Below are 25,408 nucleotides of genomic sequence, written 5' to 3'. Positions count from 1 at the left end.
CTGTAGATGACATCACACCATATCGAGTGGCGTCCCAAGTACAGTTAGTTATCTACCGATCACTCGAAATCTAATTGATTGTATTGGAAAGACTGCCAGATTCCTTTTCAGGAGCAAAAAATACATAAAGAGGACTGAAATTTCAGTCATCTGGACGCTATGTCATTTTTATTCCTACATATTTGTATACTACACTCTAACAAATATGTGCTGTTTTACACATACAATCCTTAATCAAACCAGGTTTTCGAAACTACAAATACTTTAAATGCAGGTGGAAACATGATTTTGGGTCTGTCTCTGCTAAGGAGGACTTTATCGTATTGAGTGTCCAATGAACTGTGCCATGTCCTGTTGAATCTTGAATGAGAACCTTCTGGCCTTTGTCAGACCACCAAAGATGGGTTATGGATGGGTCAATGACTTGCTGGAAGACCCATCCATAATCCATCTTAAAACTTAAGTGAGTGGCTCAACGAGAAGCATATTAAGATCTTGGAGTGGTCTAAGTACTGTAGTTTCCAGTGCTTGAGCCAATAGATAATTTGTAAAGGAAGCTCCATGATGAAAATAAGTAACACAGAGACAGACGACAGACGCTTTCAGGATTTGAAGAGTATTTGTAATGAGCAGTGAACCAAATTCCTATAATGTTTGCAACCACACAAAACATCTGATCTGAAGGTTTTCTACACCAAGTATTAAAGATGGGTACTGAAATTTTTACAAGCATCAACACAATCCCAAACGGTACTACCGTGTACTGATTCACATAAAATGAAACAGCAGCATATGTTGATACCTTTTATTGCACATAATGTCATGTCCGAAACCGGCCCAAGCACTTGGTGGGCAAACAGGCATATTTGTAAATTCCCATACAAAAAAAGCAAGTATGACTGATAGAAAGTAATCAAAAGTTAGGTTCCACTTTTCAAAATGCAATAGCTCAATGCTAATTTATATTGAGTTTGCTATATACATGCTACTGACTATATTTGGTAATGAAAACTACAACCAAGATGCATGTTAAAAACATCAGGTGTGAAATAAATAGAATACTTAAAGTATGAACACTTTGTAAAGACTCATCAAAATGCAAGACTGGCACATTCAACTTAACAGCGAAGACTACTTCCTGACTACGGCAACTACAGCTAGGACAAACCTAAATGAATGCATACTTGCAAATGACACACAGATGTGTAAAAAAATAAGATGTAACAACTGGACAGCACAGTTATTATTAGCTCAGAGTTAAATATTTTGCTGTGTTCAAATCTCTTTGTTAAACATTTGTAGTAGTTTAAAACAATCACAATTTCTGCTAATGTCAGTTAGAATGTCAATGGGGCCGACCATTGTATGTTAGCATTAAGCCAGCGGCATAAGAGTCAAACTTTATCCTGTATGGTTAGATTGCTTTTTTTTTTAAAGTTTGTATCACACTGTATTATTGAGTTATTGCGATTCCTATATGGATGCACACTTCATGTGTACACAGTATAATGTGTTTTCCTCTGGGCGCTTAGTTTCGCAGTAACTTCATTGTGGAGAATATAAATAAACAACCTCAAGTTAAAAGTATTTTAATCTCTAATTTAAAAGACTGTTTACTTATGTGCCAAACTAAATTACAACATTCATGAGGGCAGAATAACATATGTAAATAAACTGGGGTTGTTCAAATTGCAGCCTGTCGTACATTGTAATAATAAAATAAGCAGCCACATCTGAAAAATACAGCAAAATGAATACAATGTAGCAATAAAAAGATATGTTAATACCAATAAGCCACCTTGTCTTTGAATACGCATATAACAATTTATTTTAGCCTTTTAAAAAATAAATACACATCATAGCCAGTTATAAAAATTATGAGGCCTTCACCTCCATGAATTAGTTGCCAGTATGTAGGAAATACTGCTATATTATTAAACTTTTATTAACACAAAAAATGTGTACATTATCATTTTAAATGTATCGTCGATCACCACTAAGCGCTCAATTACCTGTTGTATTCACATTAATTACTATATTTATATTTCATTCAATTTAATTAAATAAATATAAGTCTCTTTAACTTCTTCAGTGACCCAACCCTTAACACCACCGCCCCTCTCCCAAAAAAATACAGCTTGTTCATAACTTTGTAAGGGGGTAAAAAATATATCCGTACATATATGGTCAACTTGTACATTTCTATCTCCATTTCTATTTGCTGTCATTTAGTAAAATAAAAACGGTAATAATCATCTCAGAGACAATCATTACACATTTACTGTACATTCTTAAATTAATTAAATAAACAATACAGTGGTACATTGTTTTTGATAACTTTCAATAACTAGTGACATTTGGAGGCTTCAATTTGAATAGCTCGAGCTCACCTGTCTCCCCTGACCACACGTCCCTAGGGTGCATGTGTGTGCATGTGCGTCCCTCTGTCTCAAGAGTCACTCAGAGGATCAAGTGGCCTGTGGTTGTCAAGGGTAACAAGGTGGTACGCTGACATTCAAACAAACACTGTGATTTCTCATGGGACCACTGATTGGATGCGGCGCAGCCTGCTGGGATTCTCGTTTCCCGTGGCGATAGCAACCGAGCGATAACACCAACCATCTGACCCTCATAATGTGCGTGTGTGTGTGTGTGTGTCTGTGTGTGTGCTGCCATCTGCGCTGAAAAAATAAAATATGTAGAAATGTTCAACTGAATTCTCTGATGTATTTGGTTCACAAGGGTATAGTTTGTTAGGAAAAATCAACATTACTGAGTTAATGTTGAGTTTACTTCCCAGTGTTTTGCACGCAACCTATCAACCATACACACATCCCCAAATAAATGGTTAATTTAGATACTGTAATTTGGTGCTGACGTCTACTTTTTACATCTCTCTCTCTCTGTGGTACAAGCAACTATTCAAAGCAGACCAACTACTTCATCCTGGAAATATTGCACTTTAACCAACAAGGAACTTTAGTTTACTAAAAATAATCAACTACACTTGTACTGTTATTGTCGTTGCTTTATTTTGCAGGGAACTTTGTTGACTCAGTGTGGGCGAAGACAGTGGCGGAACCCATGACGGGACCCCCTAAACCCAAACAATAAAGCTCTTCCTAACATATTTTTACAACATACGCATGCCTCTCTGGGTTTACCATTGACAAGCTGTAACCAGGTTGTGAAAAGTTAGCCAGCCACTTTTGCTGAAATTGGTATTTTCCCGTCCTTGTTCATTTACAATATATATTAATATATCTCCTGAATGAAAAAACTTGAACTATGCATTTGTTTGCGTCTTGAGCACGGCGAATGCAGCCTCTCTTCAATGCGCATACCTTCAGCACTGACAAAAAAAGTGGGTTCCATCTAGGGGTGTGGGAAAAAATCGATTCGAATTCGAATCACGATTCTCACGTTGTGCGATTCAGAATCGATTCTCATTTTTAAAAAATCGATTTTTTTAATTAATTAATTTATTATTATTATTATTTATTTTTTCAAATTAATCAATCCAACAAAACAATACACAGCAATACCATAACAATGCAATCCAATACGAAAACCAAAACCGACCCAGCAACACTCAGAACTGCAATAAACAGAGCAATTGAGAGGAGACACAAACACGACACAGAACAAACCAAAAGTGTCATGTCTGTGATTATATTTTGTTTTAGTCATGTTCGGATTTGGTTTTGGACTTTTTGTGCACTTTTATTTGTCACCATAGCAACCATTAGTTTCACCTGGTTCACATTGTCATGTCACGCACCTGTTCACGGTTAGAGTCACACACCTGTTTTCACTGATCATGTCACTATATAAGCTTTTCTGTTTCTGTTGTTCATCCTGGCGACATCACATTCATGCTCCACATTTATGCTCTGCACCCTTTATGATCACGCTTCTTCATGCCATGTTCACAGTTCCTTGTCACGTAAGTTTTTGTTTAATGTTCATAGTTCTCCGCCATTGTGCGCGCCTTTTGTTTTCCTAGTCAAGTTTTTTACCTCCGCTGTGAGCGCCTTTTGTTTATACCCTTTTGAGCCTTTTGAGTTTAAATATTAAAACATGTCCTCACCTGCACGTCATGTCCAGTTAAGTTGCTTTGCACCACGGAAAAACAATCCACGCCAAGGACCAAGTCGTGACAAAAAGTAGTGAAACAAAAATTTATATTATCAACAACAGTATCAATATTAGTTACAATTTCAACACAGCAGTGATTAAAAATCCCTCATTGACATTATCATTAGACATTTATAAAAAAAAAGAAAAAAAAAGAACAATAGTGTCACAGTGGCTTACACTTGCATCGCATCTCATAAGCTTGACAACACACTGTGTCCAATATTTTCACAAAGATAAAATAAGTCATATTTTTGGTTCATTTAATAGTTGAAACAAATTTACATTATTGCAATCAGTTGATAAAACATTGTCCTTTACAATTATAAAAGCTTTTTACAAAAATCTACTACTGTGCTTGCATGTCAGCAGACTGGGGTAGATCCTGCTGAAATGCTATGTATTGAATGAATAGAGAATTGTTTTGAATTGAAAAAAAAAATTGATTTTGAATCGAATCGTGACCCCAAGAATCGATATTGAATCGAATCGTGGGACACCCAAAGATTCACAGTCCTAGTTCCATCATAGATGGACAGTATAAAATGCCCATAAAAAGCACGATAACATAAATATGCATTAAATAAGAGTGTCTCCGTGGTGATGACCCATAAAATAAATGTAAAATCCTCATTTAAATAAGGCAGTCTGCATCACTTTTCAAATGCACACGCAGTCTTAGTAGATCATACGCAACACGCCTACTAATTGTCAGGCTTGTCCCTGACAGTTTGGTTATGTTTTAATGTTTCCTCTGTGTTTGTCTTTATTTCCTGTCAGCGCTTTTATTTTGGTTGTTTCTTGCTTGTCTCCCTGAGCGCTGCTTTCCCTCAGCTGTGGCTGATTGGCACCTGGCCACACCTGGTGTCAATCAGCCAGCTGCTATTTAAACCTGCCTGGCCATCCAGTCTGTGCTGGAGTATTGTCGATGTGAGTATTACTACTTGTCGCTAATACTTGTCGATGTCATCATTGAAGCTGTACTTGTATCCTGTAGCTGTTTGCAGCGTGCTGTCTTTTCATTCCCAGTTCCTAGTTCCTGTTTCCAGGTATCCTGTTTCCTGTCGCCTAGTTCCTGGTTTGTGTTTTACCTTCTTATTTTGAACATTAAACCATGTTTTCCCGCACAAAGCCTGCCTTCTCTGCATCTTGGGGTTCGTCACAAACACCTTGTGACACTAATAGTACACACAATTTTAAAGATCGCACACGCTGTTTAGCGCATGGTATTTAGATCTTAGCAAAACAGGCCCTATGTGTACCATCCAATCTTAACCTCAGTCTTACACCCTTGCACAACACAGTGTCTGGAGACACTTTTCCATTGAGTGCCAACACTTCTTGCCAGTGTTCTGGCGAGACGTGCTCCCCATTGGAATCCATGCACCCCCTCCATCTGTGCATGCATATGAATCCAGAAAATGCGGAAATTTAATTGGTCAATGAAAAACTCTTTTATGAGTTTAATTGTTACACTAACTACAGTTTATAGTTTTTATTTTGTCTTTTCTTATACATGTTTCACACTGCAAACGATCAAATGTATGATTAGGTCAAACGGGGGTTTACAGTTGATGATGCGCGGGCTGGTTTAATTATGTTCAATGTGAAAAGTAAATGTTGGTCTTATGAGGGTTCCAGTAAAAAGAGTGATTAGTTGAAATATGTATTGCTGTATTTCTGTTTCACAATGACAACATTCAAATATCATAGTAAATACAATACGATGAGAAGGTTTTTACTCATGTAGAAATGTACATGACTCGTCATTAGCAGTGTCAACACATGATTATTCTTTGTAGGCTTGCAGTTCCTACCTGGTTCTCGAAGCAACAGTTGAGCCATCGCCTGTGAGCTGCCAGCGATGTTCTCTGCCACACACTGATAAAATCCTTCATCTGACTTGACCAAACCCAAAATCTGCAGGTTACTGCCATCCTAAACAAACAAACAGAAAAACATGTCATAAACCTAAACAGTATGTGGAAAAACTGTGTGAGGGCATCAATCCAACATTTTGTGATTTGACTGTAGATTATGGAATCAGGGATAAGTAGGGTTTTAACGGTTCGCCATAAATTTTAAGGTCAGTTTGGTTCACTTTGGCTACATTCTACGGAGAGAGTTTAAAGTCTTTTTGAGCGACCAAACAAAAGGATTTGTAACCAAAAATAATGGTTTTGAGATTTCAAAACATTGTAAACAACAATAAAGATTTGTAAACACATTTTTCCTTAAATTGCATAAATGTTTGGGTTGTAATTGTTTTATATTCCATTGGAAATCTTTCTTTTTGAGTTAATTTTGTATTTATTTATTTCCATCCATCTTCTTCTGCTTATCCAAGGTCGGGTCGCGGGGGCACCAGCCTAAGTAGAGAAGCCCAGACTTCCCTCTACCCAGCCACTTCGTCCAGCTCCTTCCGGGGGATCCCGAGGCGTCTTCCCAACGTGTCCTGGGTCTTGTTTATTTGGTTAAAAAAAATGTTTTTGGGGTTTAAGGGGTCATATGATTTTTTTGGTAACACTTTAGTATGGGGAATATATTCACCATTCATTACCGTATTTTTCGGAGTCTACGTCGCAACGGCCGAAAATGCACAATAAAGAAGGAAAAAAAACATATATAAGTCGCATTTTTGGGGGAAATTTATTTGATAAAATCCAACACCAAGAATAGACATTTGAAAGGCAATTTAAAATAAATGAATAGTGAACAACAGGCTGAATAAGTGTACGCCATATGACGCACAAATAACCAACTGAGAACGTGCCTGGTATGTTAACGCAACACATCATGGCAAGAGTCATTCAAATAACTATAACATATAGAACATGCTATACGTTTACCAAACAATCTGTCACTCCCGATCGCTAAATCCGATGAAATCTTCCTCCCAGATGTCGCCTCTGGTATGTCCTTTCTTTCTCCTGCTCGATTGCCGTTCTCTGCTGCATATTTCACTACGTCCAGCTTGTAATCTGCAGTATATAATTTCCTTTTTGGTGCCATTTTTGTTCAGTCCTTCTCAGTTTTTATAAGTTACCGCCAATGTTGATGTGATCCATTTTAATAGCTATGGCAGTAGCATATAGCAGTTAGCATCCCATGACCCACAATGCACTTCTGCCATGACCCTACCCCGCCAAATTATTATTGGTTGACGTGTGAGTGACGATTGCTGACGTGTGTGTGTGACGATTGCTGCCATTTGCTTCGTCTCTTATGCGAATGAGATAAATAATATTATTTGATATTTTACGGTAATGTGTTAATAATTTCACACATAAGTCGCTCCGGAGTACTGTATTTTCCGCACTATAATGCGCACCTAAAAACCTCCAATTTTGTCAAAAGCTGACCGGTGCGCCTTATATATGGACCAATATTGAGCCTCCAACAGGTAAAAGTTTCAATCAATCAATCAATCGCAACTACGGTAAGCAGCCGCCGACTTCATTTTCCCCCTTAGAAGAAGAAGAAGCGTGTGGTGCATGCTGGGATATATACTGCGCGAGGCGTGCCGTTTCATTTCCATTTGTTTATGTAAAGACTCCAAAATGGCTCCTATTAAGAGACACGCTTACGACGCAGAGTTTAAACTTAAGACGATCAGTCACGCAGTAGAACACGGCAATAGAGCAGCAGCGACACTGACTCGATTAATGACGACTTCAACGAGACGGAGCCGTTGGATGCCGTATCCGCCCAACTGTTTAATTCGGACACTGAAGAAGAAGAATTTGAGGGATTCGTGGATGAGGAATAACTTCATAAAGTGAGCTTTACATGTTTATTTTGTGTGTTATGTTGTGTGACATTAACGTTTGAGCATCGTTGAGTTATTGATATATTGTTATTGCTCTGCACTATTTCGAGTGTTACTATATTGTGATCGCACTAACGCAGGGGTCACCAACCTTTTTGAAACCAAGAGCTACTTCTTGGGTACTGATTAATGCGAAGGGCTACCAGTTTGATACACACTTAAATAAATTGCCAGAAATAGCCAATTTGCCTTTAACTCTATGTTATTATTAATAATTAATTATATTTATCTTTGTGGAAACACTGATCATCTTAATGATTTCTCACAATAAATATATATAGAAACAGATAAATATCAATGTGCAACACTTTATTTTTATATTTTCTCTAAGTGCACATTTTTCAAATTGAACATTTTCAAATGATCACTTCTAAGACAGTCTTGTGAAATCACAATATCCCATTTTAACTAGCTAGCCACTAACATTTTTTAACAAATCATGAATTACTTTGCACCATGTTTGTACAAATAATAACTCATGTAAAATACAAAAGTCAACTCTCAAATTTTTAAATAAATCATGTCACACTTTGAACTGGACACCAAATCTGTTATCTGTTTCTTTGTCAGTTAGTGGGAAGCCTGGCATTGCATGCTGTTAACTAGTGTGTTGTACTCTGGTGTGTAACTTGACACTGCAACTCTGAGTGAGTCTTGCAGATGTGCATCAGTGAGGCGTGTTTTGTGTTTGTTCTTGATGAAGTTAATGTCAGAAAAGGCTGATTCACAAAGATAAGTTGAACCAAACAGGCTTGCAACCTTCATAGCTGCTGCACATACACCACCTTGTTGACGCAGAAAAGTATTTCTGCGTCAACAAGGCACCAAAAGTTTGGTGCAGCCTGGTGGGCTTTGAGGTGGAGGTCATTTTGCAGTGTTCCAATTTCAATCTCCACCTGTTCAGCATCCAGGCTGAATATTGCACTTAACTGCTCAGCAATGCATGATATGTCCACGTTCATGAAAGGATTAGAAATGAACGACACACTTGGCTCAAGCTGATCCAGGTCACAAAACCTGTTCTCAAACTCTTGCCCAACTCTGTTTATGACCTGAGAGTACTTTTCTGCAACTTTGTCAAAAGCCTCAGATGCAGAAGCATTGTCTTTCAGCACCATCTGCACAGAGGGAAAGTGCAGCACTTTTTTTCTCTGTAAATGCCAGCTCACTGGTAAGTGCTGCTATTTGAGCTATTTTTAGAACAGGCCAGCGGGCGACTCATCTGGTCCTTAAGGGCTACCTGGTGCCCGTGGGTACCGCGTTGGTGACCCCTGCACTAACGTTTGATTTACCGTAACAGTATCACTGTTTTTTACTTGTTTATTGAATCAGGCAAACGTTTCCCTCCACTATGTGATATAAATGTTGCACTACATGTTATACCTTGCTGTTGTTAAAGGCCTACTGAAACCCACTACTACCGTCCACGCAGTCTGATAGTTTATAAATCAATGATGAAATCTTAACATTGCAACACATGCCAATACGGCCGGGTTAACTTATAAAGTGCAATTTTAAATTTCCCGGGAAACTTCCGCTTGAAAACGTCTAGGTATGATGACGTTTGCGCGTGACGTCGATGGTTGAAGCGGAAGTATTGGGACACATTGTATCCCAATACAAACAGCTCTGTTTTCATCGCAAAATTCCACAGTATTCTGGACATATGTGTTGGTGAATCTTTTGCAATTTGTTTAATGAACAATGAAGAATGCAAAGAAGAAAGCTGTAGGTGGGATCGGTGTATTAGCGGCCGGCTGCAGCAACACAACCAGGAGGACTTTGAGTTGGATAGCAGACGCGCTATCCGACGCTAGCCGCCGACCGCATTGATGATTGGGTGAAGTCCTTCATCGTGCCGTCGATCGCTGGAACGCAGGTGAGCACGGGTGTTGATGAGCAGATGAGGGCTGGCGTAGGTGGATAGCTAATGTTTTTAGCATAGCTCTGTCGAGGTCTCGTAGTTAAGTTAGCTTCAATGGCGTCGTTAGCAACAGCATTGCTAGGCTTCGCCAGGTTGGACAGCATTAACCGTGTGGTTACAGGTCCAGTGTTTGGTAGTATTGTTGATCTTCTGTCTATCCTTCCAGTCAGGGGCTTATTTATTTTGTTTCTATCTGCATTTAAGCACGATGCTATCACGTTAGCTCCGAGGCTAAAGTGCTTCACCGATGTATTGTCGTGGAGATAAAAGTCACTGTGAATGTCCATTTCATGTTCTCGACTTTCATTTTCAAGAGGATATAGTATCCGAGGTGGTTTAAAATACAAATCCGTGATCCACAATAGAAAAAGGAGAAAGTGTGGAATCCAATGAGCCCTTGTACCTAAATTACGGTCAGAGCGAAAAAAGATACGTCCTGCACTGCACTCTAGTCCTTCACTCTCACGTTCCTCATCCACGAATCTTTCATCCTGGCTCAAATGAATGGGGTAATCGTCGCTTTCTCGGTCCGAATCGCACTCGCTGCTGGTGTAAACAATGGGGAAATGTGAGGAGCCCTTCAACCTGCGACGTCACGCTACTTCCGGTACAGGCAAGGCTTTTTTTATCAGCGACCAAAAGTTGCGAACTTTATCGTCGATGTTCTCTACTAAATCCTTTCAGCAAAAATATGGCAATATCGCGAAATGATCAAGTATGACACATAGAATGGATCTGCTATCCCCGTTTAATAAGAAAATTTCATTTCAGTAGGCCTTTAAAATATAAACAAAACACCACGTCACTGACTTTACCTCCGGGAAAATAATAAAACAGCTGTTTATTCATTTTGAGAGTGAACAGAGTTGCCAGAACGCTGGTTTGTAATCTATTAATAAAGTTTGACTGACCTATCTGACTGTTTTGTTGACATTCCCTTTAGCGCAGCTCCATCTAATGGATGCATAACGTAACCCCAGCCTCTACTGTAGCGTCTATTCTATGCGCCTTATAATGTGGTGTACCTTATAATGCGGTGCACCTTATACATGAACAAAGTTTTAAAATATGCCATTCATTGAAGGTGCGCCTTATAATCCGGTGCACCTTACAGTGCGGAAAATACGGTAAATGTTGCACCCACGGCCAAACTATGAAAAAAACTGCGACTTATAATCCGAAAAATACGGTAGTTGCTTATTAAAATACATATTAGTAACATATTGGCTCTTAAATAGTCATTATTAAGTACTTATTAGGGCTTTATTCTGCATAGTCAGCCATTAAAGGCCTACTGAAACCCACTACTACCGACCACGCAGTCTGATAGTTTATATATCAATGATGAAATCTTCACATTACAACACATACCAATACGACCGGGTTAGATTAGTAAAGTGCAATTTTAAATTTCCCGCGAAATATTCTGCTGAAAACGTCTAGGTATGATCGCTTGCCCGTATGTGCGTGCCGCTATGTGCATGTCACGTACGTAACTTTGGGGAAATATATGTGCTGCATGAACTTTACGGAGGTGAACGGTACTTTGGGCTGTGGGATTGAGTGTGTTGTGCTGGTGTTTGAGTTGTATTGGTGGGTTATATGGACGGGAGGGGGGAGGTGTTTGTTATGGGGATTAATTTGTGGCATATTAAATATAAGCCTGGTTGTGTTGAGGCTAATAGAGTATATATATGTCTTGTGTTTATTTACTGTTTTAGTCATTCCCAGTTGAATATCAGGTCCCACCCGCCTCTCACAGTATCTTCCCTATCTGAATTGCTTCCACTGCCCTCTAATCCTTCACTCTCACTTTCCTCATCCACAAATCTTTCATCCTCGCTCAAATTAATGGGGTAATCGTCGCTTTCTTGGTCCGAATCGCTCTCGCTGCAGGTGGGAATGATTGTAAACAATGTGCAGATGTGAGGCGCTCCACAACCTGTGACGTCACGCTACTTCCGGTACAGGCAAGGCTTTTTTATCAGCGACCAAAAGTTGCGAACTTTATCGTTGATGTTCTCTACTAAATCCTTTCAGCAAAAATATGGCAATATGGCGAAATGATCAAGTATGACACATAGAATGGATCTGCTATCCCCGTTTAAATAAGAAAATTTCATTTCAGTAGGCCTTTCACTATGAGTCTTCCCTCAATAACCTCAGAATTATTGCTGATTAGTACTAAGTAAGGAAGCAGCAGTTACCCTTTGAAGTCACTTGCGGAGTTCCACACGATTTGTTTCTTGGCCCTGTACTTTTCAGCATTCATATGCTGCCCCTTGGCAAAATCATACGCAAATATAGTGTTAGCTTTCACTGTTATGCTGATGACACTCAACTTTACATCCCCCTGAAGCTGTTCAACATGCCAGATTTGGGAATGTGGGTTCTGCATAAGCCCCCAAAAATGTAAATCAAACCATGGAAGCATGGCAGAGATATTTAAAAAAAACATCTTGCCTTCCTTGATACATGATAGGAGTCGTTTGAAATTTGCCCCATTTTGACTTAAGCAGATATCTCCATATATGGTAGAGATTTACTCGAAGAGCTCCTTTTTGTCTATCCTCTTGTTGTGGGGCAGATTGGCTTGTACATGCACATGGGTCCTCCACTGTTGCCATTTTAATACAAAGCAGCATTTAGTTCTGATTAATACCTGTCAGTAGACTCGATATGGAAGCGCTAAAATCTACATGTGGAGGCACGCACACCGCACACAAAACGGCATATCCTAAAGAGACAATTAGAAAGAGGCTTGAAGATCGTTTGTCAAACATATTCTAAGTGTTTTAAATGTGAAAAAAAATCCTAATATGACCCCTTTAATTAAATTAAACAATGCATGTGCGGCAACTTTTTGCATCTTAATGCCAAAAAAACAGAGATGTCGATTATCAGTCCTGCTGGAAACAAGCTCCTTTTTAAGGATACCACCTTAAATTTTGACCAAAAAAAACAATTTTCCAAAGCGACTCGGTGTAGAATCGTTGTATTATTTTCGACCCAACTCTCTCGTTTGAGGTACACATTAGAAATGTTACTAAAACAGCCTTCTTAATCTCCGTAATATTGCTACAATATGTACATTTTGTTCACCAATGACAGTGAGATCATTATACATACGCTTGTTACATCTCGTCTCGATTACTGTAATATTTTATTTTCGAATCTCACCGTGTAGCATTAAAAGATTGCAATTAGTATAAAATGTGGCTGCTCGACTTTTGACAATTAACAAGAAAGTTCGATTATATTACGCCTATATTGGCCTACCTGAACTGGCTACCGGTACACTTCATGTGGGATTTTTAAGGTTTTATTACTTACATTCAGAATTATGTTTCTGATTGTATTGTGCCATATATTAAATCCTGAAATCTGCATTCCAAGAACATCGGCTTTTTAGTGCTTCCCAGAGCCCAAAAAAGTCTACAGGCTCTTAAGCGTTTTGTATTCGGGCTCCAGTACTCTGGAATGCTCTATTGGCAAAAGTTAGAGATGCTACTTCAGGAAAAGCATTCAAGTCCCACCTTGAAACTCATTTATATACCCTAACTTTTGGATAGATCCTGTTTAAACCAGTTGACGTGCCGCTTTTCTTTTCTGCTCTGCCCCCATCTCCTGCATGGAGAGGATACCAGGTGGTCATGGATAATTTCTCGAGTGGTACCAGTCTGGAAGAAGCGCTGGCTGATTCAAGTCGTGAACCGGGGTGGGCCACTCTTCAATGCACAGCTGGTGACGTCTTTGCGTTGCCAACTTGTCTACTGCAAGAATATTCCCCTACGATCCTCTGTTAGTTTCCCGATGGACTCGACTCTCACATTGTCTATTAATGTAATAATTCAATAAGTGTACCCATTCGGCATCCATTGCAGACGGTCACCCTGAAGGTGTGTACCCACATCTGTGGTCCCTTCCCAAGGTGTCATCTTATTCCAGTTTGGGCTTTTGAAGTGTTTCCTTGCCTGGATGTGGGTTAAGAACACCGGATGTCCTTGTGGTTTGTGAAACCCTTTAAAGCACTTGTGATTAAGGGCTATATAAATAAATTGTGATTGATTAATTGATTGATACTCCAGTTTCTGGATTACCGCCCTACGATCTGAGCCACGCTACACTAAGATGTACTACTATTACAGATACAGCTGTGTTTATTGTTTATATCCTTGTCCCAACTATATTCCACAAAACATTGTAAAGACTAAAGCCAAAAGCGATTCAGAAACTCCACATAGTTTGGGCAGTTTTATAAACTTTTTCATCATAACATTATCACCAAAGTGTTTGCCCATATGGGAAAATGTCAATCCCCTTTAATATGTAAAGGTATGGAGCATGCTTCCAAACCTGTTCCACATATGACATGAACTGAATTGAATGCAATCATTGGACTTTTCGTTGTGTGTGTGTGTGTGTGTGTGTGTGTGTGTGTGTGTGTGTGTGTGTGTGTGTGTGTGTGTGTGTGTGTGTGTGTGTGTGTGTGTGTGTGTGTGTGTGTGTGTGTGTGTGTGTGTGTGTGTGTGTGTGTGTGTGTGTGTGAGAGTGGGTGCGTGTGTGTGTGTGTGTGTGTGTGTGTGCGTGTGTGTTTTCGTCTTGGCTCAGCTTGGCTCACCACTATTTGGAAGTAGTCACTAGGGATAACTTCCTCTCCATTCTTTAACCAGCGGATGGTCGGTGCTGGGTTTCCTGTCACTGCGCACTCCAGCTCGATGTCGGTGGATTCGTAGGCATATGTGTTGGTTGGATAGTTGAGGAACTGAGGCGGAACTGTAAAAATAAACACCAGACAGAAATAAGCATCAAAGGAATAGTACAAGTCCCACACGAGTCTGTTCTAAGAACTCAGCAACTCTTTGGTGGCTTTTTCTTGATGATGTGTTAAATGTCAGAGCTTATGCAGAAACAAAAACATATTCAACAAAGATTTGTAAATGGTTCCTCTAATTATGACAGTATTCATTCTCAAACTGTGTGACTGTTTTTTCTTGGGTTACAGGAGACTTTGAGAGACCCTGACGTGAAAGCACATATTAGTTTTAAAGTGCCCCTTTTATGCTAAAAACATTGGCAATTATTTCATAGGTCTGGACCTAAACCTGATGTCTACAGATAAAACTGCCCCCAAATTAGAATAGAAAAATAGAAACGAGTAGCGATTTTAGGCTCGTTTTCAAATGAGTTTCAGCACATTTTGGAACACAGACTTTTAGCTCCAAAATGTGGGCGGGCCTGCATCAGCCTGCTGACGTCACTTACAAAAGACTGACGCAACGTTATTTTCTGTAGTATGTATTTTGGTAGCATCTTTATCCTGAATCACAATATTTTCTCGCAGTATTTGAAGGAATTAACAAATATTTCAGGTTGTACAACTAATTACAACTAAAGAAAGGTTCAGTCTGCATTTATTTCTAAATGATGGGAATATGCACAAAGTATGGACCTCGCCAATCAAATTGACACACCTAAAGTGAGACGGACTGAACCAGAGACATACAGATTACCAATCATGCCTTGCACCCGTATTGTACAAGGTTGTGGTCATAAGCCGAAAAGTTGGTCAACTTTCAGATTCCACTCGTTACCAACTAAAACTCCAGACCCACTAAAGCAATGAATAGTCAACTTGGACCTGGCGACATTGGTTGAAAGATTAAGCAAGATGCTAGTTTGTTCTCAACATTTTATACCCAAGGTCTAGTCTGAATTTACCAGCTCAAGTCAGAGTACACGTCTTTTGCTGAAAGATTCAGCCATCCTATCGGTCGGCATCCTGAACACGAACATTGTAAGTACATGTTTGTTGTTGTCGAATAAATGCATGGCACTAGGGCGGCTAGTTTTTTGGTTTGTACACAGCTAGCTTGACAGTGTAGTGTAGTTGTAACAAGCACTACGTGCAGCATGTATCATGATACATATTATAGTAACTTACTCGATGGACCACTGTCTGCGTAAGTTTTTTTCAGTTCATTTTGGGTAGATGGAAAAAAGTTTCTACAGCTGCAAAGTTTTTTAGCGCAAACAATTTGTCTTTCGTTGTGATGAAGTTTATTTGAGCGATGTCTTCCTTGCCAGGCACATTAAAGCATTTCCATCAATAATAACAGAGTGTGCCACTCAGTGCAGCAGAATCATTCCATTTCTGTCAGCATAGCTGACAGCAAGCTCCACATTTACACCACCAAGTCATGCCGGTCCTGACTCTCTCGGCTCCGTTTGTTGACGGAAGTAGGAAGTATGTTGCTATGAGTACTGAAATCAATGCGCGCAGGAAAGAAGCTTGCTTAAAATGGCCAAAATACGGTAAATGTTGCATATATTACATACTATGAATGTTTCTGCTACTACATTTTATACATACTTACAGCATGTATATAAAACAATGGAGGTTTTATACATTGTTTTAGAGGGCTTTGAAGGCAACATTGGTGACTCCCATTAGCTGCAACGTTAACTGCATCTTGTAGGCGTTTTTTTAATCTTTAGAACCCTAGAAAAAAAAGACATACCATATTTTCCGGACTATAGAGCGCACCGGTATATAAGATGCACCCACTAAATTTTAGAAGAAAAACATATTTTTTAATATGCTAGCCGCACCAGATTACAAACCACAAATATATACGTTGTGAAATGTCATTTACACAGTAATATTCTGTAAATGTTTATTTACATACCTTAATTGTTACAAATGATGACTCTACCACAGCAGTAAAAAACGGCTGATCAAACAAAACACAAGTCATCGTCATGGACCGACTAGCTGTGGAAGCTAGCTCTCCAATCAGCTAAACAGATTCAATAACTTCATGGTGATGTCATGGTGAGTTTACTGACGAATTTGTAAACTGAAACAATACAAAAAGAATGCTGTTTTAAGTTAACACTAACACAGACACTCGTAAACGTGTTAGCATATTAGGTAACGCTAACGACACAAGCATCATACGAAAGCACGTACAAATAAATACGCATGAATACACTCATGAATACATCACACATTGGACGGTTTAGCGGGTATACTGCTCCCCTCACCTCCCAGGGGGTGAACAAGGGGATGGGTCAAATGCAGAGGACAAATTTCACCACACCTAGTGTGTGTGACAATCATTGGTACTTTAACTTTAACTTTAACTTTATAAACAGTTTTAGTTATACTGTGAAACTTATAAACGTTGCTTGGAGTGATGAAAAAATAATTCACACGAGTAGAAACGCTATAGACGGCTAAAAGGACATTTTAAAAAATCTCAACCCGTAAATGTAAGGACCCTGCAGCCCATGCAGTGAGCGAATTTGTCCAAAAGAGGAGTATAATTTGCACCGATAATTTTCATGATTCTGACTTCAAAGAAGAAGTGTGTTGGTCGGAGTTTGGAAGGAAAAATGTAAAATACTCAAGCCAGATGTGATCCCAAAAATCAAACACCCTCAGGAGACAAAGATTAAGTTGTCCCCTCTGCACTTGGCATGATAATAATAAATATACTAAAATCAAGCCAAAAAGTCAAACCTGCAAGTTCATGCAAATTGCAAGGCTGGCTCATTTTTAATGACTAATACTACTCCATCTGGAAAGCAAAATGCATTATACATAGAGTTGTTCTTCCGTCCAGTGGTTCCATTGAGCAGTTTTACTGATCAGTACTGATTTAGACGCTCTGCGGAACATTCTGTTTTTGTGTGTCTCAGGCTGTGTTTTAGTCAGAGTTAATGGTGCCTCAGTGTGTCGTTGTTGGTGCAGTCCAGTTTAAAGGAAATGATTAGCTCTTAATTAGAGCATTACTGCAGTAATAAAGTTTTACCTACTGATAATGACATGTTGATAGAAAACACATACAGCTACCCTACGTTTAAACTCAGACTCCTCTTTTCTTTCTTTCAATGTTCCTACGTCTATGACCTGGTTCCACTAATTGTTCATTTACTTATACATTTTACAAATTTTTACATCGTACTGTCCAGTGTACGTCAGCCTCCCCTCTGTCTTCCCTTTTGCATTTGTAAAGGCACACTAATTCTCTTAACCTATGAAAATCCAAAGTGACATATTTATGTGGATTATCAGTCATCAATTCATGTTAATTGGCAACAACTGAATAAAATAAACTGTGTTTCACCTTTCATCCAAAAGATGCATACATTTCCAAGTTTCAGGGGTGGAGTTTCCCTGTATTTTTGGTGAGCCGGGTAACAATCTGGATGTTGTCGCTATTAAAGATGGGTAAAAAATTTGGTACTTTTATAGGTAGGCTACTGACAGAATTACGTCTATACTATTAATTCACGTAAACATGACAATATTTCGATACCTTTGTTGCAAATGATGTCACGTCTGGTTGCAGGCTCAGCACTGACTCAAGCAATTGGCGGGCAAACAGTTGTATTCGTAGCGGACTGCCTCTTGGCAATGTTGCAATTTCCCATGCCAACAAAGCAAGCATGCCCAATAGAAAACGCTCAAAACTAAAAATCCATGTTTCTTATATGCCATATACATGCTACTGATTAGTATTAGAAATTTTCCATGGCCATTTCAACACTTTGAAATTTGGTCATCAAAATTACAACTAAGATGTATGTATTAAACAGCTGGTGTGTATTAAATACAATTCTTACAGTCTAAACACTTTGTTAGACTCAACACAAGATAAAACTGGCACATTCAACTTAATGGCAAAGACTAATTCCTGACTACGCCAAAACAGCTCGGACAAAACTGAAATGCATACTAATTCATACTCGCGACTGAAAGTTTAAAAATTTAAGATGTAATTGGACAGCACAGTCATTTTTATTAGCTAAGTGTTAAATGTTAAAAGTGACATGTTGTTATTAAAAAAAAAAAACATTTATTATCACATGAACACACCAAAGTACTGAAAATTGCTACCGTTGAGTTTTGTATCAATTACCAGATATTGGGAATTGGTAGCATATTGGTAAATGTGAAAGGTACCCATCCCTAGTTGCTGTTATGGCATAATAGATTATTTGCCTTCTTAGTGACAAAACAACTTTTTCAAGGTCACTCTTCCTGTAGAATGAGACAATATTTGGGGGAAAGATGTCAGGAAATAGATGTAAGTGTGAAAGAGCCCATGTACTGTATGTCAAACTAGATAGGGCTCCCTCGAAACAGATGTGTGTCATCACCTGTCTCTGGTTTAGACCAATGTCCTTATACCTCTCCCCAAAAGAATGTCTCATTGGAAAAAGTGGCCACTAAAAAGTTGTTTTGCCACTGAAAGGGTGAACAACCTATTGGTGTGCAGGATGACTGTTTACCAGCCTCCAAAGGCCACAAAAGTTCACCCTTTCAATGACTTGAAATTAATTTATGTTCTTTGGTTCAATCCAAAGTACCGCATTTGTGGCAGTGTGCACAATAAAAGTGGCAAGTTACATTATTTTCAAATGAATAATACATTCACTATGAACAATGTACTATGTACTGCATACATTATCACACATCGTTACTCGTGTTTTTGCCCAAAAAATATTAGAAAAGTATTCTGATTGTTCTACTTGGTCTGTGTTGTATCCATCATTTTACCTTAAGCACTCATGTTTTATTTACTTCCTAAAAACACAGAGTTATTTGCTTTTGTTTTGAAGTAACTGTGTTCAAGAAGTCATGCATTCTAAACAAAACATGTGTCTGACGACAACATGACATTCCTGGGTGTTAGATCGTTGTCTGCTGACGGGCTGAATATTTGTTGTTTTGGAAAGCTGGCACCCTTGCCGTGATGGCACTATGCCCTTCAGGCTCATTGTTATCTCTGTTGAGGTTCAGAAATGTTTTTTTTTTTTACTTTTCATGACTACTCACAGTTCAAATGCTGATCCTCAATGACATCAGTGTAGTCTGGTTTCTTCCTCACTATGGTCATGACTTTACCATTAAAACATTATACTTTGTACTATTATTTATCCCATGTTTCTTTATGCAGTAGATTCAAAGGACGCCAAAAAGTACTTGTTTGGTGTCAGTACAGTTTGTTAAACCACTGGCCATGAAAACATCACACATGCTTAGTTGGACTGCCAACATCCCAAACCTCATACAATCAGAAAATACTAATGCAATACTAAACCTGCGAGCAGTGTTGAACAAAACCTCGCCCACGTTGCACCGCAAGGTTTGTGCAAATTGGCCAGCACACATGGCGCTTGCGGTTAAGTCCGAGGCCAACAAACTGACCCACCATCAAAAATGTCAGGAAGATCGGAGCCTCTGCAGTAATGCAGTTGCATCCAACCCATCAATCCGACACAACATCAAACATTTCAGGAAGATTGGAGCATACGAACAAAGTTATTTCTGATGTTTTTTGGGGGATTTTTTTAGGTTGTTTTTTAGGCAGTTGGCATGTAGTTAAGTCCCACCCAACACCCCAACCCACCATCAAAAATGTCAGTAAGATAATGTAATGGAGAATGTCAAAGGAAGTTATGACTGTTATAATACTTCAACACAAGGGGGCAAGGGTAGTGTCGAAATTAACGTCCAGGCATGATCAGACCCCGACTTTAAAGCCTCATGTTAGGAAGGAGATCCGATCATCCAAAGTGCAGTAATGACAGTTAGATTGCTAATTGTGTGGGACAGATTTCACCGCCAGGCTCCGCCCACTTTGAATGGCTATGAACAGGTACTGACCCACATAGCCCTTCATGTTGTCATCAACATCATTTCTACCAATTAGGACAAAGAGCTGAACTTGTGCAGTCGAGTTAACGATTTCATGTTTTGTGGATCAAAGTTTTGGCCCTATTCCACGCCCACATTCTATGTCTTCGATAATATTTATTCACAATGTATCATTGCCCATCAGTTTAATATAATACACTACAAAATATGTACTGACCAACACAGCACTTAAAGATATCTTCATCATCATTTGTACCAATTATGATCAAGGTCTGATCTTGTGGACCTGAGTTATTAACGTTTCGTGTTTTGTGGTGAGCCATCAGATCAAAGTTTGCTGCTATGTTACGCCCACATCCATGTTTTTCATCGTTAAAGTAAGACCCCTTTTTTTGAGCAGAAAAATGGCCATCAAAACCATCGTAGCCATTTTGGTGCTGTATTATGCCCACATATTATGGCGTAGGAAATGTTATTTCGTAATTTATCACTGACTATATGTGTAGTAGCTGTAATTTAACTGCGACTCATTTGGTCAAAATCCCTAGGAGGAGTAAGTAAAAGTATGACTGCTTTTTTTGCCGAAAAATTGAAGGTGAAAAACAAAATGACCGACTTTCTGTTCGTTTTTAGTTATGGTTTCCTGAGACTTTCATGTGTGTCTCCTGCAATTTCCGTGTCGATACATTAAACTGGTGGGAGGGGATAATTGTTTCTAATTTTAAAAGTGGCACTGAGCCAATTTTGAAATTTCACTTTCGGGACCTGAAAAATATTAAATGTTTCGCCATACCTGACGTACCAACAAAATATGGGAACTTTTTGTGCATGTTAAGGGTCTCAAAAAGGCGTCCGAACATATAGAAGAAAAAAACATAGCAATTTTAATAAGGCCCTTTTAGTGCTCTGCATCGCCCCTGCGGGCTTGCTCCGCTGCTTGGGCCCTAACAACACAGTAGAACACTAAATCACAATTATGTAGTACGAGGTCAAGGCTGGATGTACTTTTCATTTTATAAATTACAAACTTCGTTCACTGTACAATTAAATGGCCAATATACAAAGATATATAATCAACATTTCTAATTGTTTTCCATTATGGTTAACATGTGCTATAAAGGCCCCATTCTCCCATGTGCTTAAGTGACAAAAGCTACACAATTGTGAATTGTGTGGCTACAACGCAGAATTCACCCGCTTCACTTAAGTCTGTTGCTGCGCACATTCATCCAACATACGCACTTTGGGTGGAACAACTATTCAATTTGGGCATTCTCTGTCAAAACTCGGTTGGCAAGTATTTCCCCACCGACCAAAGTACTTTGGCTTCTACCCGCTTCTGAGGCTGGAATACGTCCAGTGAAAAATTATATTGCACTTGGAAGTTTGAATTCAGTGTACAACACACCTAATGAAATGTAAATGACTTCCAGAAAAACATTGTGATAGCTTAATTTGAACCACCTGGATACATCCACTGAGATGAGGATGAAAGGACCATAATGCCACTCTGTATTAACATCAAAATGCACATTGTTGTCTTGTTTGCTTGAGTGCAAGAGAAGAAAATAATGATCGCAGTGGAAGGGCTCCTCAAATATGAGTTGTGTTTGGACATCATGCAAGTACTAACAGACTTTACAGACATACAACAATTACATCTGGACTGTGAGGCCATCATTGAACTAAATGACTAAACGTGAAACACACACATAATGTTCAGTCTATCAATTGATATGAATTATTTTTTGACAGTTAATATAGCACACAAACACACACACACAAATTCCGGTGTCACAAACATTTGGACGAAACAGAACTTTTAAAGGGGAACTGCACTTTTTTTGACATTTTGACAAATCTCATAAGAGACAAGGACATATATGTTTGTTTTTTTTATTACAATTATTAATAATTGGCTCGTTTTAGGTAGTTAGAAATGGGGATAATGGGTGTAATCCATCCTGCCTCTAAATCACTCTAAAAATGCATCTAAAAAGAGCCTTCCGTAACCTGCATAGTAACCAAGCTGTTGCAACATTATTGTAAGAGCAAACACTAAGGACCAATTTTTCCAGCATAGTAACACACGGCCTTGCTCAAAGAGACACTCACACGGCTACGGCATTAACAAGAGGTAAGCTAGCTTCTGCTAAGCAGCTGAATCAATTTTGAGTTTGTAATGGTTAATGCTAGATTACCAATCAAACCTTGCACCCGTATTGTACAAGGTTGTGGTCATAAGCCGAAAAGTTGGTCAACTTTCAGATTCCACTCGTTACCAACTAAAACTCCAGACCCACTTAAGCAATGAATAGTCAACTTGGACCTGGCGACTTTGGTCGAAAGACTTAGCAAGATGATAGTTTGTTCTCAACATGTTATACCCAAAGACTAGTCTGAATTTACCAGCTCAAGTCGGAGTACACGTCTTTTGCTGAAACATTTAGCCATCCTATCGGTCGGCATCCTGAACGCGAACATTGTAAGTAATTGTTTAAAGCCTTTCCATCAATAATAACAGAGTGTACAATTCAGTGCATCAGAATCACTCCATTTCTGGCAGCATAGCTTGGCAAGCTCCACATTTACACCACCAAGTCATGCTGGTCCTGACTCTCTCGGCTCCGTTTGTTGACGGAAGTAGGAAGTATGTTGCTATGAGTACTGAAATCAATTTGTGCAGGAAAGAAGCTTGCTTAAAATGGCCAAAATATGGTAAATTTTGTATATATTACATACTATGAATGTGTCTGCTACTACATTGTATGCATACTTACAGCATGTATATAAAACAATGGAGGTTTTAGACATTGTTTTAGAGGGCTTTGAAGGCAACATTGGTGACTCCCATTAGCTGCAATGTTAACTGCATCTTGTAGGCGTTTTTTTAATCTTTAGAACCCTAGAAAAAAAAAGACATACCGTATTTTCCGGACTATATAAGATGCACCCACTAAATTTTAGAAAAAAATAATATTTGTCAATATACTAGCCGCACCAGATTATAAACCACAAGTATATATGTTGTGAAATGAGTTATTTACACAGTAATATTCTGTAAATGTTTATACCTTAATTGTTTCCAAACGGTGACTGAACCACTGCAGTAAAAATGGATAATCAAACAAAACACAAGTCTGTGGAAGGTAGCTTTCCAATCAGCTAAACAGACTCAATAACTCCATGGTGATATCATGGTGAGTTTACTGAGGAATTTGTAAACTGAAACATTACCAAAAAAATGTTGTTTTAAGTTAACACTAACAGACACTCGTAAGCGTGTTAGCATATTAGGTAATCCATCAATGTACAAGCATCATATGATAGCATGTACAAATAAATACGCATGAATGCATTCATGAATACATCACACATGGGACGGTTTAGTGAGTATAAACAGTTTTGGTTATACTGTGAAACTTACAAACGTTGCTTGGAGTGATGAATAAATAATTCACACGAGTAGAAACACTATACACCGCTAAAAGAAAAGAAAACAAAATATCAACCCATAAATGTAAGGACCCTGCAGCCCATGCAGTGAGAGAATTTGTCCAAAAGATGGCACCATAGCACAAACAATAAAACACCCTCCCAGTGTCTGTGCTTGTTTTTTTATTAAATTATTTTTTTAATAGGTTGTCAGTGTAGTAAATTAGCAGCTTCATCTTCTAAGCCGCAGGGTTTAAAGTGTGAATGCTGCAGTGTGAAGCGGATCATTGACGCATGTCTCCTTAAAAAAAATGCATCCATACAACTGCGACAAGACAGGATTATTGCGTCTCAACACTCAAGCAAGAACGAAGCAAAATGCAGAGAAGGATTCAAACAATTTAAAGACAGAGTCACGCTACTGTTCACTGTCAACAAGACGGGAACTCACAAATTTAAACCACTATGCCTTGGCGAGTCTGCAAACCCCCGCTGTTATTACCACATAAATCTGGATCATTTTATTGTATTATTTTGAAAAAAATGGTAAAAAAAAAAAAGTTCATTAAAACGGACGCTCAAGAATATTGAGATTGTGATTTTATGGACCGCAACGGCCGCGCTACATCGAACTTTGTACACTGTCTCACCATCTGTGTATGTCTCTTAGGCCCTGTATACATTAAGCCGGATAACTCCTTAAACTAATAATTATTCAGCCTAAGCCCCATGTCAGCACACTAAACCATCGTTTAAGGTTCCTCTCCTCGGATAATTTTTTACACGGGTAAGTGCGCCGTGTATTTCTTGAATAATAAATACAAATCCGGCTTTTAGCCTTATATGGACTCATCGGTCGTTTAAAAACTGAGTTTGGAGAGGAAGTGAAGTCAGAAAGACCGCGCATGAATACCTTAAGTGAAGGAAACGCGCGATTGCAGCAATTTCGGATACTACACATCTCAGACGGCAAGAGAACTTTCGAATGTCCGGGTCAGCTGTGATTCTACTTACCGAAAAACTTTGTCCATTTGTCAAAGGGGAGACAACGAGAATGCGGGCTCCCGTGGATGTGATAAAAAAGGTAGTGTGTGCTTTGTATTACCTGGCCGTCGAGTGAAGACTAAGGAAAACAACAAATGCATTTGGACTGGCAAAGCAAACCGTATCAGTTATTGTCTGCCATGTATGTCGCGGACTCAACGTCTAGGTTCAGAGTATATAAAGTCACCAAAAACAAATGGACAATGAAGGTGAAGGCAAAATGAGGAGTGTCCTGACCAGATATCTAGTTCCCTAGATTGATTGTCGTACAATGTTCTTTATCACATTGTTTACTTTTACATTACCATTAAAGATTTTATTAATTTACGATGGCTCAGGTGTGATTCACTACTATAGGGCCCCACAGCAC

The 25,408-nt window shown here is 38.9% G+C and overlaps 1 protein-coding gene across 1 annotated transcript in view; it reads right to left on the bottom strand.

Moving 5' to 3' along the window:
* dcc (DCC netrin 1 receptor) overlaps positions 1-25,408 on the bottom strand; it is a 563,221-nt gene that overhangs the window by 419,101 nt on the left and 118,712 nt on the right. Inside the window, exons 5-6 of the mRNA XM_062031404.1 lie at positions 14,512-14,666; positions 5,955-6,075 (exon numbers count right to left, since the gene is read on the bottom strand). Coding sequence (XP_061887388.1) covers positions 5,955-6,075; positions 14,512-14,666 — 276 coding nt within the window. The remainder of the gene's footprint in view (positions 1-5,954; positions 6,076-14,511; positions 14,667-25,408) is intronic.

This window comes from Entelurus aequoreus, linkage group LG21, assembly GCF_033978785.1.
Source record: "Entelurus aequoreus isolate RoL-2023_Sb linkage group LG21, RoL_Eaeq_v1.1, whole genome shotgun sequence".
NCBI lineage: Eukaryota > Metazoa > Chordata > Actinopteri > Syngnathiformes > Syngnathidae > Entelurus > Entelurus aequoreus.
The sequence above is the reverse complement of the archived record's forward strand: the minus strand, read 5'-3'. Positions and strand labels throughout refer to the sequence as shown.